A 12,867-nucleotide genomic window follows, 5' to 3' on the forward strand; every position below is an offset into this window, starting at 1 on the left:
TATGACCAGAAAGTCCGAAGTTCTGGCTTCAGGACTTCCCAGACGTGTAACCTGGGTGAATCACTAAAACTCCCTCAACTTTGGCTTTCATTTTCACCCAAATGGGTAGCATTAAATCTGCTTCCTTTGAAAAAAAAATTAACAGGACTCAAGACTCATGGGCGCAAAGGACTCCACACGGTAGGGAGCGGTCCACTGAGTAATGACTCTGATATGAATTTAGTCTACACTCTGATGGTGAGTGCATTGAACACTTGTCCCAGGAGAACGCTGAGATACGTCTGTTTCCTGCTGGGATGATTTTGTTCTCAGCAAAGGTCAGTGTATTAAAGTCAACAAACCTTGCTTCCTATCCGTTTGGTTGGGTCCTAGTAACACATTGACTGCAGGGGCAAGATTGACCCAGCTGAAAAGCATTTAGTTCGTTATTGGTCCCTGTTGTTTGACTGTGAACTGTCCCCTGTAGACTCATATTTGAACACATGTTTCCCAGCTGCTTGGGAAGGCAGCGGAACCTTTTGGAGGTGGAACCTTATTGGAGGGAAGAGGATCACTGGGGGTGGACTTTGAGGCTTTTGGAGTAAACTGTACTTCCTGTCTTCTCTCTACTTCCTGACTGCTGAGGTAATGGGGCTGGCAGGCTCATGTTCTTACTGCCACACTTTCCACTGTGATGGACAATATCCCCTCAGACTGTCAGTACACTCATTTTACAGATGAATATGTGACAGGGAAGTCACCTGCCCCGTGGTCACTCTGGCTGTGGATATGGGAGCTGGGATTCAGCTGATTACAGAATACAAGTCCCTAACCAACGGACACAGGGATTGTGTTTAGACCCAAGGATTAAAAGCTATGACGTCATGCTTCTCCTTAGGAAGTGCTGGGTTCTTTTAGAAGTTTCAACCCGAGCCTTATTATTACAGCTCTGATGTCTTCGCGGAGAATTAGACATCACCTAAACTACATCAATCTTTCAACTATTACAAATCACGCTGCCATTAGGGGATACTCTTCGAAGAACAAACTTACCAAAGCCAGGCCTTCTCTGTAAAGAAAAACAGACAGCGAGCAATAGACTACCCTCTCCCCAGGCTGCGGTCTACTTCTTGTTCCCAGAGCCTGGCCTGAGGACCTAGCACACAGTGGGTGTGCCCCATGCGGCTGCTGGGTGAAGGAACACAGCAGTAACGGGATGCGGTCCTCGAGATTGTTTTCTCTTGCTCTTGAGCCTCTCCCTTTCCCAGCCCACCCAGGCTGGTCCCTAGTGTCTGAATTCTGATGGGCCAGAGGCCATAAGGAATGGGTAGGGTGACATGAGATGGGATGGACGGGGTGGAAGGTCTGGGGGTGGGGTGCAGGGGTGATGGAAGGGTCGCAACACAATGGTAATGTCACAGACAGCTCTACGTGACTCGGGCAAAGAACGACATTCTCCGTCGATTCACCGCCCCGTGACCCCAAACCCACCCTCCTGCTGTGACAAAGCTGGGGATGTGGCAGCATGTAGACACTGTCATGCCAATGTATACATTTTTATATGCACGCAACTTTTACGCTCACACACAAACACAGACACAAAGACAACAGGAAAATAGAGGAAGACCATACCTTTAACTACCCTATCCAGATAGTGAGCTTGGGAGATAAAAGACAGGACATTTAAGGTAGGACCAAGGAAGTGCAATACTGCCTGCCGTGTGACCATGCTGAGTGTTAAGGAGACACTAGGGAAGGGTGGGGAGTCAGGGTGGTGCCCAATGTTTGGGATAGGCCTCTGCCATGGTTGGGGGGGAAAAAAAAAACCAAAGACGTACAACCAAAGACAAAATGATATGGGATAGAAGGACGGAGAGCAGGCGCATTCTCCATGAAGAGCCCAAAGGAATGGCCAACTCATTCTGGGATCCAGGCATTTGGAAATGTGATCGTAGAAGCGGAAGACATATGGAGAAGGACAATGGAAAAAACGAGTCTGGGAAGCTGCACGAGTGGCCACAGTCCTGCCCTGTCAGGTTCATTAATGTTCACAGAAAACTACAGCTAACCCCTTGGGCTACCCAGAGCGATGGCCGACCTCCCTCAAGGGGAAATAGCTATACTGACAAATTATCTGGGCAGACAAACTCCCGAGAAATTAGAGGTTGGAGATCTGTAAATTTTGCCTAATTTCTGATATACACTTGGGTTCTAGGTTGAGACTTTGGCTGAAATACATTGCTAACTCATCTGTTTGGCATTTGAAAATTATCCAGGAACACGCATGTCTACACAGACTCAAATGCAGAATGTGGGGTGTGCCAAGTAAGATGTACCCCTACTTTGTGCATCTTACGAAGGATGTGAGGCGTAGATCAATGAATGTCACTGTGGAAAGTGGGAAAGGCAAGGGAAATCTTGACTTAACTCAAGAGACAGAATGATGGATGCTTGGCTTTTCCAAAGGAGGGGTTATTTGAATTATGTAACACTCTAAGGTTTTGCCTACTTGTGAGGATATCTGCCAAACATTGCTCTGATTTCTAAACCCAGTGTGTACACGTGGTATGTGTCTGGACACCCAGAACAGTACTAATCTCTTCAGTTCCAGCCTATAGTACATATTTTACCCACCTCGTCGGGGTGTGGAAGAGCCTTCCTTTTCTGATTTCTCTACACCTCTTTTTTCTGAGTTCTCATACAGGCCAGGCAGAAGGCACAGTCTTCGAAAGCAACCAATGAATGCCTCCAGGTAGGCTGTACCCCATCCTCAGCTTGATTTCATGTGTGACTCAAAAGTCCCTGAAACAGGACTGAACTATAATAATGGAATGGCTTTATCTGGAAGCCAAATGATTGTATAAATTGTAAGACTATTTTTTTCTTCACTTCATAAAAAAGATAGACAGGTACCATTGCTCTGTCTGTCTGTCTGTCTGTCTTTCTATCTATCTATCTATCTATCTATCTATCTATCTATCTATCTATCTATCTATCATCTATTAACCTACCTAGCTATCCATCTATTCATCTATGTATTACATCTATATATCTGCCTGCCTGCCTATCTATCTATCTATCTATCTATCTATCTATCTATCTATCTATCTATCATCTATCTATCAATCATCTACCGGTTTGCATCAAAATACTTGTAGATGAGAGAATCTGTTCTTAGTTCATGTATCAATGCAGTAACTGTCATGATGATAGATGTATCAGGAAGCCACGTGGCCAAGTGGAAAATTGGGAGCAGGTGATTTAACGGGGCCTGTAAGCATCCCTTTATCCCTGGAGGTACTGTGGGCTCTGTGCAGGAGGACATATGAAGGTACTATGAAGGAGAATGGCTTTTAAGCAGGAGTGAATACACGAAGCCATGGGATGGCAAACATAGGGACCACCCAAACGAAAGAAATGGAACACGGGAAAAGCCCATCTCCAAACCAGCCGGGAGGTCTCTGGCCGAGACGAGAACTTCGCCCGTTCTTGGTTCGTCTGTTTCTTTAGTTGTCTAAAAGTTTATTCGTCTCAGTTTGCAAAGTGGTCTAAGATCTTGTAGCCATCACCTGTGTGGTGCCCCGGAGTTTTGCCACCAGAGAGCAAGGGCACATACATGCATGGAAAGTCCCGGGGCTGGCGGATTTCTTCGCTTTCCCACATGCGGAGCTCCTGTGGAGGATCCTGGTTCAACATTCTTCTAGCTACTCTAGACTCAGTGACACAGCACGTGTGGCGTGAGCTGTGACTTCCCTCCCAAGGATTTGGGGAGATGGGTCCCCCTCACTGGGATCCACATGATCACCTCACTGTGTAGCTTAGGCTTTGAGGGAGCTTTCTGATTGTCTCCAGACTCAATGGTGGCTCCCAAAGGTGAGGTACACTCCACGGGCTAATCTCCTGAAAGCCACGGCTGACTTCAGAGGGCTGAAGGAATGAAATGCCATTTCATTTCCAAGGACTTTGCAGTACGATAGATCTCTATTAGGAACAAATACTTTAATACCTTTTAAGAACACTTGCTAATTTCTCCAGACCACAGGTGGGAACAGAAGCCAGCAGAAGTGACCAAAGCAGCTTAGGCTGTTTTCACAGTGTGGGTTTTCAGGAGGAAAGTGTGGGCCTTCAAAATTTCAAACCCCAAGTCTACAGCAGGGGTTCCTCTGCTACGGTGACACCAGAGGTCACACTGAGCAAAACGGCTGGAAGCCCCAGTCATGGCCAAGTCCAAGAGTTCTCTGGAAAGGGAACAAGGCTTCCTTGTCTCGGGCTGTAGAAAAAGGAAGTGATATCTGGGATTTTGAAGTTCCATGCCGTTTACTTAAACAAAGGCAGAAGCCCACACTGTGACTGACTGGACATCTTGACAGGAATGTTTTCAAATGCCGCCATCTTGAAATCCACGATGTTAAGTTATTTTGAGAAGATGGTGGCCACCTCATAGTCTGTGGTTTGGAAGGTGGGTTCAGGAGTTCGTGAGATCTCTGCATCGTTCAACTCAGGGCTCCAAGATGAAGGTGCTGTGGTAGCAGCATCTTCCTCCATAGACTGCAGGTATTTCCTTCATTTCCTTGTTGCACAGGTGTTCTTGGGTTCTTCCTATCTCCTTGTCACTGAGAAGATGGAGAAACCAACAGCAGCACAGGGTCATTTCCAGTAAGTTCTGGGGTGGTGGTGGTGGTTTTAGATCTCTTTGGTGTTCCTGGGACCACTGGTGTGAAGATGCAGGTTTGTTTTTGTTCACTTGCCTGGATCCACAGAGGTTCCTAAGGGTTTTCCCTCACAGTAGCTCCCAGGAGCACTGGGGCCTCTATCAAGGCCTCAAACATGGCAAGAGGCTTCCCCTTCTCACTCCCCTAGAATCTGGGGTTGACAATTAACCCTTGCATCACTGGCTCACACTATGACAGATGAAGTAGAGATCATTACAGTAGGTGGTGGAATGGGGGTTATCGTCACGTGAATGTCTTTCAGGCAGATACCAATTACCAACATGATGTCCTTACTGAGACCCAACAGGTCCTTGTTCTTCTTCTTCTTGAATGCAGGATTGGTAGACGACGGGTCAGTGGTTCCTACCTTGAAATGACCCCACAAGTCTCCTTTATTTTCTTCCGGTTTCCCACCCTTCTCACAGGTGCACATCTCCAGGAGACGCCGGCAGTCAGACTCGGACTCTGACAGCCCCGGGGGGGGGGGGGTCATCATGCGCTCTTTCCCTCTCTCTCCCTTTCCTGTGGGCTCTCAGGCCCCATTGTGAGAGAGAGCTTTTGGGAATGAACAGCATAGGGGCATCACCCGGGTGCTGACACCTCCGGAGCGGCTTCTGAGCTCTTGTGGAAGGACAAATCTGATTATGAGGTGAAACCAGAGTGTTCCCATTCGAAAGTGGACAAAGTACTCTGGAAGATTCTGCGGCTTTCTTGAAAATTCCCCTTCATCATGAAGTCTGGTTTTGCTCATTCAGGTGATTGCGTCACCGGAGTGTTATTTTGGTCTTTCCTCCCAGAAGAGGCTTTTGTTTAAGAATCGGGGTTTATGTGATTGGACGGCTCTCCCAAAGTTCAAGTAAATAATTCTGAATGTCTGGCATCTCCTGCCATCACAGCTTTGGGGTCAGGGTTGGATTTTATAAGTGAGATCAGAAGCTGGCATTTCCCACACGTGTTCTGAGGTTTCGTAGATGAGGGGGCGCTGAGGTGAATAAAATAATCACCATAGAATTGATCCAAAATGTATGTGTTTTCAAAGACAGGGGGAAAGAATTAAACACCTTAAATTTAACAATGATTTTCAAATTTTCTTAAGAAACTGGAGGTCAAGTCTTGGACTGGCGGGGCCCATAACATTCCTGAAACAGACATCTGAGAACGCACTCCTGATGACTGTGTATGAACCATGCACTTGAGGAACAGAGCCAAGTCAATCCATCTTACCTCAGCTTCTAGACTAGGAAACCGCAGTTCCATGTACGCAAATGACCGCCACATACGCAAATGAAAGCATTTGTATTGAGGGAGCAAAACAAAATTGACGAATCTCTCGTTTTTTTGGGGGGGGGGCAGTTTCAGGTGAACTACTTCTGGGATGATGGGAGGTGGAGGAGAGGGATGGAATTCCATCATCACCAGCGACACCATCCCGCTGTTCATTCTGTGATGCGCTGAGAGAGAAACTGTCCCAGGCAATCATGTGGTTTTCCTGTGGCAATCTCACCAGAGAAGTATCTACTAGGTGCTGAGAGAGGGTGATTCCTCGCCTAAGGCATGGGACGCAGTCTCACAAGAGTGAAAACAATACTATCATTAAAGAGGATGCCATTGATGTGTTTTCTCTTATTTGGAAAAACCAACCTCTTTGGAGATAAAACAAGCAGCTTCCTTGAAAGATCCGGGGAGGGTGGGTGGGTGGGAACCAAATCTCTAAAGGAAGGTGTGTGATATCTACTATAACAACCAGCTCTGGGAAGTGTTCCTGAGGGACAGCGCTTCTTCTGCCCAGAGTTTCCTCGGTCTTTATGTACTTCCTTCCTGCTGTAAGGTAAGCATGTCATTACTCCTTCCTGTTTGCAGAGGGTAGTAATGTTGATATAAACAGACCCTGAGTCTGATCCCTTCCACGGCATGGAATTGGCATCAAAGGTACCAGCATCTGCTCTGGTTGGGAGAGAACTGGATTGCAGGGTAGGTTCTAGGTTCAGGATCGTGAGCTATTCTGGCAACAGTGAACTGGTAGGAGAGAACTGAACGCTTGGCATGTCCCTCACGCCAGCACCCTCTTTCCCATAGGTGATGCTCACAGAGGTTACAAAAGGGGGGATTTCTCCTTCCTACCACTTCAGTGAGGAGCGGGGTACTCATCATTGTCTAAGCTGAACCCCTAACCCCTTCTATCCTGCAAGGTGACTGACGTGTTCCTTCAGCATGAGGGTGCTGGGTTTCTCACAGGGATGCAGCTGGCCACAGCAGAGACCCAAAAAGAGAAGGGAGCCATGCAGGGAAATTACACAAGGACAAAGAAAACGCTCATCACACAATGAGAAAATAGCATCCTGAGACCAAGTCCTTTCATCTGAGCCACTGTGACTTGTCTGTGACCTCCTCTGTGTCCTGTGGCATTTTTCTCTTTTTGATATTTATGACTGTCAACCTTCCTCTTCTGCTATGCATATTTACCTCGATGTATTTCTTATCTAAAAGGAAAAACCATCTGCAATCAAAGAAGAAGCCGTTCTTAAAGGGAAACAATGGGGCAAGCAGGGGAGGTAGAAAGGACGGTACAGCTTCTTGGCACCAAAATAAATGGGATCTTCTTAAAGCTGGTCTGATGGACAGCTACGGCAGATATAGTCCGCCTGCCCACAGGTCCTGACACCAATCCTCTGCAGCGAGACCAAGGGAGGATTTCCCTCCTTGCTGTCATTTAGCATGGGTGGGAGGTCTTGTTTTATAAAGGGCAGTTACCTCTTGGAATTTGGGAAAGCAAACATAGAACTCCATAAGTAAGAGATGGAAAATGTGTTCTCTGTGAGTTCTGACTTTTTTTTTTTTCTAAAAATGTGTGAGCAGGGCGTGGTGGTGCACACTTTTAATCCCAGTACTCGGGAGGCAGAGGCAAGTGGATTGCTGAATTTTGGGAGTCAGCCTGGTCCACATAGTGAGTTTCAGGACAGCCAAGGCTACATAGTGAGACCTTATCTCAATAAAACAAAAGCAAAAGTGTGTGTGTGTGTGTGTGTGTGTGTGTGTGTGTGTGCATGTGGATCTATCTCAAAAAGCCAAACAAATCAAAAACAAAAACAAAAGTGTGTGTATATATGTGTGTCTATCTCAAAAAATCAAAATCAAATGTGTGTGTGTTTGTGTGTGTGTGTGTGTGTACACGTATCTATCTCAAAACCCCAAATAAATAAAAAACAAAAGCAAAAAGTGTGTGTGTATGTGTGTGTCTATCTAAAAAAAAAATCAAAAACTAAAGTGTGTGTGTGTTCATGCTCACGCACAGCATAGAGGCCACAGAAGAATCTTAAGGAACACCACCCACCTTATTTGAGATAGAGTCTCTTGTTGGCCTAGGGCTCACCAGTTGGGCTACACCCGTTAGCCACTGAGATCCTACTGCCCGCACCACTCTGGTGCCGGGATTATGAGCATCAGCCACCATGCCTGGCTTTGATATGGATTCCGGGGTTTGAACTCAGGTCCTAACGCTGGCAAGGCAAGCAGCTTACTAACTGAGCCATTCTCTGAAACCTGATTCTTTCTTTAGATGGGAATGAACTCCCAGGTTAAGAGGCTGAAAGTTTAGGCTGTCCTTGGAGTAAAGGAGAGAGGAAAGCAGAGGCTCTGAGACGACCAGGTTTACTAAGGATTCCAAGACAGACCTGAGATAGGATAACCTTACAGAAGCCATCAAGCAGCATGCAATGAGACGGGATGGCGCAGTCTACTGTGCAGAAGAGAAAGCTGTGTCACCACATGGAGCATGGGGTGAGGCCAAGGGGGCGGGGGACTCCGAGCCTGACTGGACAAACAGAGTCCCGCCTCTAGGCAGGGCCTGAGCTGGATGCCCGGTGGACACCTGGGAACCAGCTGCAAAGGACTGTAGGGTGAACAGCTGGGAACGGAAAAATCAAGCTTCCAATTCTTGTTTTCAAAGGTTATATGCCCTTTACTTTCAGGTCCCCAAGAAAGAGAAAATAATCCATAACTCTTTGCATTGTTAGAAGTGTAAAATAATGCAGTTAAAGCCTTAGGCACAGTGCTTGGCACATCATAAATACTCAAAAATTAGAAGCCATTATTGTTAATAAATAGGACGTGTTCCATAGCTGTTTATTAACTTGGGGATGTTGCAGGGGACCATGGATACGGAGTAATGGCAAAACAGAATGACTGGATACAAGGTTTCACCATTTGCTTAAAATCCCTTTGTCTCTCAAAAGTTAGGGCTTTTCTTTCCATTTCTATGAGACCCAAGGGGTCACTTTCTGTACTGAGAGGCACCTGGAATCCTGCCTTATAAAAGCCATGTGCTTACCATCTGATCACAAACCCTTTCTAAGAGAGAGAGAGAGAGAGAGAGAGAGAGAGAGAGAGAGAGAGAGAGAGAGGGAGGGAGGGAGGAAAGGGAAGAAAATGCGTACACAAAGCAGTCGATCCAATAAAGAGCTTTTGGTGAGTGTTCATTCCAGGATAATAAACCAAGCGAAACGTCTGGCTGTGTTTAAAATCAACAAAGCCAGCAGGAAAGGCTGAGAGACAGGAAGGGAAGAAGTGATCAGCTTGTTTTGAAAGCAGCCGACAGTGCTGCTTCAGCAGGGCCTGGTGTGGAGCAGCCCCCAGAGAGGGGAGAGGAGACAGATGCAGACAGGATGGAAGCCTGGGGCAGGGGAAAGAGAAATGCAGATGTGGCCTAGGGACCCTGGAGAAGAGTTTTTGTTGGGATTAGAGGCCTTTTCAGGAGCCTTGGATACTACGAGGAGCCACGCAGCCATATGCTGAAACCGCTAACGATGGTTACATGTTTGGGGCATTTCGCCGTGTGCCAGCTTGTGCCAAGCTCTTTGCTTCCCTGATTCTCCCCCATCCTACTGGTTAGGAAATTGAGATTCAGCGGGGCAATGGTCCTTGCCCATAGCCGCCACTTGACTCATCTCTGGGCAAAGAGCAATGTCGCATTTAGCTCGGGAAGGGCTCAACAGCAAGACCTGCTAATCAGCTAGATGCCACATGGGGAAGGCAAACTGGGGGAGGATGTGTGTGGAGAATGACAGATGGTGCTTTTAAACCCAGCTGATGTCTAGGAGAAGCCAGTCATAATGCCATCAGATGAAAGGACTTGTGGCCTCTATCCGCATGCAGTGAAGGCACAGGCTGGCCTCAAAGAGTCTTTCAGAGCAACCAGAATGCCCCGGGACCTTTGCCATACCGATGGTGCAGTGTTCACCGTTCCAGCCGGGGCTGCATTCACACTTGCCATCCCTGCAGGTCCCGTGTTCCGCGCAGCGAGGGTGGCAGGCCCGTTGGTCGCATGCGGCCCCCATCCAGCCGTCCTCACAGCGGCAGGTGCCTCCTACGCAGACGCCGTGGCCACCGCAGTCAGCAGCACAGATCTCTGTGGGCGAGAAAGAGGGGCAAAGGGGCAGGGGTGGGAGGAGAGAGAACAAAAGCTTATTGAGCCAGTTGTTGCTGGGAACAGGGGTCACCCTTGGCCACCTAGTTAGGCTCTGTGAGCGGTGGGGATTCCAGAGGCTCGGCAGAGTAATCTCCACGGGCAATGACCTCGAAGGAGCAGCCTCTGGCAGAGGCCCGCCAGCACTGGTTTCTTCGCCAGAATAGGGGGATTGTGTAGCTCTGCTCTGTTTGCTTTTCCCTATTGCCAGTCTGCCCCTGCTTTTGTGCTGGCCACTTCCAAAGGAGACCAGCCTTCTGAACAGATGTGAGAAAAAGTCCCATTTAATTAAAAGCCAGTTATGGGTGAAAACCAAGTGGGGATGTGTCCCTGTCACCAAATGAAGCGCTGGTGGGCCTGGTGAGGACCCCGTGATGATTTTCTCTACAGCTTTGACTCCAGTGCAGACAGAGAGGGAGGAAGGGAGGGAGGGGGAGAGAGCAGGGGTGGGGGTGGCTGGTTCATGCTTCTGTTTTCAGGGTTGTCCCAGATCTAGGTTTGTCCTGCGAAACTGGGTTTATTTTCTGGCCTTCAGCTTGATGCTCCCCACAGCTTCAGACTCCACTGAAATGAGCTCTCTGTCCAAAGTAAACAGCAGGGGAGGGGGACACTTCATGGCCAGAGTGGGGCTGCCTTGTCCTTCACAAAGGCTGCTCTGTGTGGGTGCAAAACACACAGGGCTGGATTCACAAGTCCCTGGGGCTCCGAGCCAGCAGCTGCTTCATGCTTACTGAAAAGCTGAGACCAAAAGGTTTCGAAACTGCAACTGCTTTTTAGGAAATTTGTGTAGCATGCGCGCGCCACACACACACACACACACACACACACACACACACATACACACACACACACACACCCCAGGTGATCTTCTCCAGGGCTCCAGTGGAGGCCTAGACTTGATCGACTCATGCCTCATGACCCAACAGTCTTCCCTGGTGTGTGAGAAGCTCGACAATTGTAAATTTCTTTGCAGCCCGGTTAAGTGGCCCCTGAGTCAAGCTGTCTCCACCCATTGCTCCCTTGCTAGAGGCACTGCTGCTCTAAGAAGTTGCTAATATTCTGGTACTTTGACAAAAGGGAAGGAAGAGGGCTGGGGGGCGGCTCAGTGAGTGTTTGCTGCACCAGCAGAAGTATAACATTAGTTTGTAACCTCTGCAACCACAGAGAAGCTGGGCATGGCTACAAGTCTCTGCAGCCCCCAGGGTCTGCCAGCCAGTGAGCCTGGGCCAGCAGGTGAGCTTCGGGTTTAGTGAGAGATGCTGTCCTCAGAGGAATACATAGGGTAGAGGGTGACGGAGCAGGGCACTCCCATGTGCATACACACACACACACACACACACACACAGCACATGAAGGAAAATAAATTGGATCTCAGTGGTTCTGAGATTTTTTTTTATCAACCTAGAATACAATAAACAAAGTTCTGGGAAATTTAAAAAGCACAATAAGAGTTGCTATGTACGTTGTGTTTCTACACAGCTATCTTGCCAAGCTGCCGCCTCAGAACAGAGGCTGGGGCTGGATGCAGTATACATGGCATCTCTCAGCTGTCCAGGGCCTGGGGAGCTGCTGAAGAGGGGCAGAAGCAGTTGTGACATGGAGCCAGGCACCAGGAGCTTCTGAGCTGTAGGATATGTAAGAAGGTCCTTTGGGTCCACCGAGTCACAGCTTTTGGTTTGGAAGGAGTGTGCAGTGAAGCCTTGCTACAAACAAACAAACAAACAAACAGCCTTCTGCTCTTCTCCAGACCCTAGTGAGTGCCCAGGGCAGAACACAGAGGGTCGAGAAACTCAAGGTGGAGGTCAGGGCAGCTCACTTCCCACTGGGCATTCAGAGAGGCTTGTGAGATCCTTGCCTGCTTAGGCACTGGGCTCGGGACTTGGGTGCCACTTCGTTCCTGTCTCTTGGTATCAACTTCCTCACCTACTTCTGGGGGGACCAAAGGATGTCTAAAGACCCGCTGGGCTCCAAGACATAGTCTATGCTACAGCATCCTCCATATTACACAATACAACCATAGCATAAGGCTTGGCTCAAGGTCTTGGCTTCTCTTCTCACCTGTGGCTAGCCACCTGCTTCTCCCCACCCCAGACTACACTCTGGGGTGCTTCTCTGTGTTACAGTCAGATCTTCAGCAGCCCCCGGGGTTGGGCTCCACCCTCTGGTCACTTCTGTTCCTGAACTGATACTTGTTAAATAATAAACAGATCGAGATGCCCACGTGACTGTTGCCCGAGGGTGGAGTATTCCCGTACATGCCACTCAGCCTAGCTCAATGTCCAGCAAGCCTGTCTGTCTGCATCTCTGGAGTCTGAAGATGGAACCGTGGCACTTGGTGCCCCGCATCCAGCAGGCACTTCAGAGTGACACCCCCCTCAGACAACATCTCGGGCTTGCCCAAAGACAAAGAGCAACAGGTTTTAGGCCTCAGACCCCTGTGGGTCACATCTCTGACACTTCTATCTGTTTATACACACTTAAAGGGCAGTGACCTCCTGGTGACTCTGGGGGCTGGCTGAACACCCTGGGAGAGAAGAATAACCCAGCATTTGTTTGGGTTTGCCCAGCACTTTTTCCAAGTGGCAATTGATGGTGTGAAGCCAACAGCAAACAGCGCTTCTGTCCACGGAGGTGTGAACCAGGAGACTGGCAGCCAAAGCTGTGGGGTGTGAGGCAGCAGGGCACAGGGAGGCAGAAGGGCCAAGGGCAGAGAGC

General features: G+C 48.5%; 1 protein-coding gene across 1 annotated transcript in view; it reads right to left on the reverse strand.

The window, feature by feature from the left end:
* Nucleotides 1-12,867, reverse strand: part of Tenm4 (teneurin transmembrane protein 4) — a 699,176-nt gene that overhangs the window by 101,633 nt on the left and 584,676 nt on the right. The window contains 2 exon segments of the mRNA XM_087901469.1: nt 1,612-1,638; nt 9,910-10,095. Coding sequence (XP_087757595.1) covers nt 1,612-1,638; nt 9,910-10,095 — 213 coding nt within the window.

Source organism: Myodes glareolus, chromosome 24 (assembly GCF_982192425.1).
Source record: "Myodes glareolus chromosome 24, mMyoGla1.1, whole genome shotgun sequence".
NCBI lineage: Eukaryota > Metazoa > Chordata > Mammalia > Rodentia > Cricetidae > Myodes > Myodes glareolus.